The sequence below is a fragment of the Quercus lobata genome, chromosome 10, assembly GCF_001633185.2.
Source record: "Quercus lobata isolate SW786 chromosome 10, ValleyOak3.0 Primary Assembly, whole genome shotgun sequence".
NCBI classification, from domain to species: domain Eukaryota; kingdom Viridiplantae; phylum Streptophyta; class Magnoliopsida; order Fagales; family Fagaceae; genus Quercus; species Quercus lobata.
In genome coordinates this window covers 53,839,154-53,844,721 of record NC_044913.1, presented here as the reverse complement: position 1 = coordinate 53,844,721, position 5,568 = coordinate 53,839,154, and the positions used below count along the sequence as shown (strand labels likewise).

At 34.4% G+C, this 5,568-nt stretch overlaps 1 protein-coding gene across 1 annotated transcript; it reads right to left on the bottom strand.

Moving 5' to 3' along the window:
* Positions 1-254: 254 nt before the first annotated feature.
* Positions 255-5,351, bottom strand: LOC115962964 (probable F-box protein At4g22030). Its single transcript, XM_031081853.1, has 2 exons — positions 5,330-5,351; positions 255-1,486 (listed from the first exon to the last, which is right to left on the bottom strand). The coding sequence occupies exons 1-2, from the start codon at positions 5,349-5,351 to the stop codon at positions 255-257; spliced, it is 1,254 nt and encodes a 417-aa protein (XP_030937713.1).
* Between the last annotated feature and the right edge of the window lie 217 nt (positions 5,352-5,568).

Genomic DNA, 5,568 nt, shown 5'->3' with positions numbered 1-5,568 from the left:
TCAATGTTAGAACATTGTACAAAGAGTTAAATAAGTTATAAAAAATTGACAAATCAAAGAATTCAATTAAGTGATCGAGAAACTAAGAAATACATGCATTTTATTTTACAAACTCTTTTTGCACAAGTAGCTGATATATATAAAATTGGAGAATAACATTTTTTTCTATGTTAGAAGATTGTACAATGAATTAATCAAGTTATTATATAAACAATTATCAGATTAAAGAATTTGATTAATTACAAAATCCAGAACTAGAAAAGCTTGCTTGCAAATTCGTCTACATGGGAAGAAGCTGACTTTGTAGCAAGTTCTCTGAGTTGTGATAAGCTTCTTCCAAGTTTCATAGCCACCTTCATTTGAAACAGTTCCCCATTTTCTCTTTTCTCCAAATCTTTTTCCTCTAGTGTGGCTTCAATTGATTCTTGCAATAGCTGGAAAAAGCCACCACAGTTTCTGTACATCTCAATCACCATCCCAACTTGTACACCATGCTCAAAAGCATTAACTGTGCTAGCTAAAGCCCCAGCAGCCACTGCTACTATTGGTGCCCATGATCCATTACCAATAAAAGCTGAGCCAAAGGCTGCTATGCCAGTGAGTAATGGACCAGAGATAGCTAAAGTCTTGTTGATTTTCAACGCCAAGTTGCCAAGTCTTACGTAGTCCTCTATGTCTTTTCTCTCCACCACCTTAATGATCTCTCGCATTTCCATTTCAAGTTCCTCACTCCATCCATTGTTACATTGTTTTCCTTCATGTGAAAAGTTTTTCTTTTGTAGTACTTGATTTTTAGGCCACCAAACAGCTGGCTCAAACTTTGCCGGGAATTTTTCAAGCATTGCACCAAGCAAGGGAAGTGGGTAAGCTTTGTCAAGAGCCAAAACCTTTTCCATCACCTCCTTCACATCTTCTTGAGTTGGAGTTCCAATGGCAAGCATGGTTTGGATTTGGCTTTGTAGCTGCTTGATCAATCTTGTAGCATTGCGTTGCTCCTCGGCAAGTTGTGAAGGTTGAATTTTGTTCATTATAAGCAACATTCCCGTGGCTGCGGAATACAAAAGAGTAGACGATAATTTCAAAGCCAAAAGAGGCATTCCAATGCCACCAGTTGCAGCAACACCAGCCATTGTTGCAGCTGTGAGAATTATCATGTTGATGGAGTTTAGAAGAAGGGTGTTCCAGTTGTCACGTTGCTCTCCAAGGTTGGCGTGCATCTCTACTCTATCAGCTACGGCCTCTAAGATGGCATAGAGTTGAATGGTAACATTAGTACTAGAGCTGTGTGATCTATCATCGATGACATTCAACTTTTCTACTGGGGTTGTGTTTATGAACCCGTCTCTTATATTCAGTTCCTCACCTAGATTTCTCTTTGGTATTTTTGGAACTGAGAAAGAGAGTTTTGGAAGTCTTGGGACTTGAATAGTAGCATGGATTTTCCTTGAACAAGAAGAAGAAGAAGACGCAGAAGGTAAAAGGAGAGCTGAAGCCATTTGATTGAGAGGTTTTTTATCTTTGGTAATTGTGTATTTGTGTTGCAGAAAGAATATTTTTGGATCTTGTGTATTTGTGTTGTAGAAAGAAAAGGTTTTGAATGAAGATTGAGAGGCATATTGGGTCTTATTTATAGTGTTGGAAACAGAACTATAACACTAGGTCATATACGGGAAAATGTTGAATTTGAATGGTTTTGACTGGCTTGACCCAGCCTGTTAGCTGACCATTTCATTTTATGTTTTTTTGGGGGTTAATTCCATTGGCTGACCCATTCTGTATTCATAATTTTCTACGTTCAAAATTTTTGAGTCATTGTCTTGGCTCCCTCATGTACACGACGTAGCTATTGGCCTGTTTGTATTATTACTACAAACTGATTGCTTTGTTTATATTTCATGTCATGCAGTTGCAAATAGACAGTAAGAGGTCAACATCTCCAAAAGCATGTGCTACGGCTTTTTCATACATACACCAAGTCGAAAATCTTAGAATATCATAACTTTTGGGTAAGAATTAAGAGAGAAAAATTAACGGATCTATGTTCAAGTGATCATTTACAATTTACAATTGATGACACCAAGTCAAAAATCTTAGTATCGTAACTTTTGTGTTATAATTTTTGTCATAACTTTGAAGTGTTCGACTATAAATAATAGAAAAAAAGTGATGGATTTATGTTAAAGTGATCATTTACACTTACATGTAATGTGTATTAATAGACATTACCTTATTATTATTATTACTATTATATATGTATGTGTTTTATTTGGCTTTTGATATCGGATTTTGAGGATCTTGGCATAATTAATTGAAGTTAAAAGCTCAAATTAAGCAAATGGATTTCCTGTGACACATAGCTAGGAAAATGGAGTCTATTCCTAATTTGAAGAAAAACAAGTAATATATGGAGTTAAGGTACTCGTAGAGGGTGGCGTTGCACGAAAAGGCTTTTGAAAATACTCTCACGCAAGATTAACTGTGATCGAAAACTATTACGTACTTAAAGAAAGATCTAAAAAAATAAAATAAAAATAATAGGAACCAAGAAAATATAAAGAAAAATAGACACAATCAAAAACATGAAAATAACACTCTGGGTTTACGCTGCTTGGCTTTAAAGCCTATGTCCAAGGATAACTATAAAGAGAAAATTGCACTAACAAATATGGAGATTAAGGGTGCATTTGTTTCAATGAAAAATATTTTTCAACTATAAAATATTTTCAGCTGAAAACATTTTCAGAAAACAATTTGTTTTTGGGTATTTTATTACATTCCTAAAAATGCTTTGGAAAACATTTAAAGGCATTTAGTTTGTATAGGTAAAAAAAATCCTAAAAATAATATAATCTCACAATGCACAAATCAACAATAAAATTTAACATGGCATAATCTCACAAAATCTGAACCAATTTGAAAATATTACAGGCAAGATACAATAGAAGTTCAAGATCTAGGAGATTAAACTTTTGAAAAAATTTTAGAAAAAATTGAAAAAACATAGATTCAGGCATAGGTGTTCTAGATCTAATAAATCTTGGACGGTGGGGAGGAGAATAGAGTCATCTCTATCCTACATATATAAAATATTTTTTCCGAAAAATATTTAACATAAAAATAAAATAGGTTAAAAGTAGCATATATTGTCACTTTCTTAAAATCCAAACCCCAAATACACCCAAAACATTTTGTTCAATAGAAATTTAATTTTCTCTAGTTTGCGATACTCTCACAAGAAAACAAATAACCAAGGTCACAACATTATAATTTATATATAACACTAAATGATGTTATTTTGTTGAAACTTAATAACTATATCTATCATGAAGAAAGAAATATTTAAAAAAAACAAAAAAAAACAAAAACAAAAACAAAAAATAAAATTTTGGTAGACCAAAAAAAAAAAAAAAAAAACTCAAATTTTAGGGAACACAATGAAAATAACGCTAGACTTTAAGGTCAAAAATTTAATTTGGTGTTTTGATTTAAATCGGGATCTACCTCTCCTACTAGACTTTTACAGCTCGTTTGGTAATGTTGTTTGTATTTTTTGGAAATATGTGTAGGTAAAAAAGTATATGGAAATACGTGTAATATTGTTTTAATACTAAAAACTATTGATCAAAATACACTACCAAACAACCCTTTAATTATTGGACTTGCCCCCTAACTCTCAAAAACTCACTGTGTCTTCTGTAACACTTTTTCTGCTCCACTCTATACTTCACCAATAAAAACTTGCCACGTGTTAACATAATTAATTAAATACTATCATTATTGGCTTATTAGTATTACCATTATTAATTAATGATAGTATTTAATTAATTAAGTTAACACGTGGTAAGTTTTTATTGGTGGAGTATAGAGTGGAGCATGAAAAGTGGGATAAAATATTTGAATTTATTGTTTAAGTATTGTACATAAAACTTAAATCTCATCATTTCTATACAAAGTGTAGTAATCAAATGATCATAAGTATTAGGTGGTGAGTTTAATAAAAAAAAAAAAGTTTCATCCTCACTAATCTAAACTTTACAAATTATCCTGGTGTTTCTCTGCTCTAGTGAAAGTCTCTCTCAGAGCTTCCCCTAGGCTGTAGAATTTTTTTGTCCCTTCTATTAGGTGCTTTTGTCCCTTAGGATAACAAGTTTATCCTTAAGGTTTGTGGTACATTTTTTCGGGGGTTAGGGAAACACTTTAGCCATGGATGAACTAACAAACCATTGCAACGGTTTATCACTCTCGGATAGAGAAGGACCAACTTTTGATCTTGAAGATGATATGGCCACGCCAGAATTCATCATTGCAGCAAAATTCTTCACAAGATGAGCGCTAAACATGGAAGCCATAGCCTCGACCTTTAAGCCTTTGTGGAGATCAAAAAATGGATTCAAAGTTAAGAATATGGGAAATCACATTGTTCTTTTTATTTTTGATAGTAAACTTGAAGTTGATACTATCCTCGACAATGAGCCTTGGAGTTTTGACAAACACCTCATGGTGTTGCAATGCTATGACAAGAGTGGGATAAAATATTTGAATTTATTGTTTAAGTATTGTACATAAAACTTAAATCTCATCATTTCTATACAAAGTGTAGTAATCAAATGATCATAAGTATTAGGTGGTGAGTTTAATAAAAAAAAAAAAGTTTCGTCCTCACTAATCTAAACTTTACAAATTATCCTGGTGTTTCTCTGCTCTAGTGAAAGTCTCTCTCAGAGCTTCCCCTAGGCTGTAGAATTTTTTTGTCCCTTCTATTAGGTGCTTTTGTCCCTTAGGATAACAAGTTTATCCTTAAGGTTTGTGGTACATTTTTTCGGGGGTTAGGGAAACACTTTAGCCATGGATGAACTAACAAACCATTGCAACGGTTTATCACTCTCAGATAGAGAAGGACCAACTTTTGATCTTGAAGATGATATGGCCACGCCAGAATTCATCATTGCAACAAAATTCTTCACAAGATGAGCGCTAAACATGGAAGCCATAGCCTCGACCTTTAAGCCTTTGTGGAGATCAAAAAATGGATTCAAAGTTAAGAATATGGGAAATCACATTGTTCTTTTTATTTTTGATAGTAAACTTGAAGTTGATACTATCCTCGACAATGAGCCTTGGAGTTTTGACAAACACCTCATGGTGTTGCAATGCTATGACAAGGACACGCTAATTGAAGAATTACAATTCAATCGCACTACTTTTTGGGTGCAAGTACATGACATTCCTGTGAGGTTCATGAACCAAAAGGTGGCGGAAGGTATTTGCAGTAACGTTGGAACGGTCATCAAGAAGTCTGAAGTAGAGGGGGAGGGAGGCAGATTCATACGAGTTCGGGTTAGGCTGGACATAACTATTCCTTTAAGTCGTGGAAGAAAGGTATCAATGGGGCAAGGGAAGGAACTATGGGTGCCGTTTAAATACGAGCGCCTACCAAACATCTGCTACTGGTGTGGCTGTCTCAACCACGATGATAGGGACTGCGAAGCTTGGGTGGAGAGTGAAGGGACCCTTAAAGATGAAGACAAGAAATTTGGGCCCTGGTTGAGGGCAGCCCCAGTTAGCCGA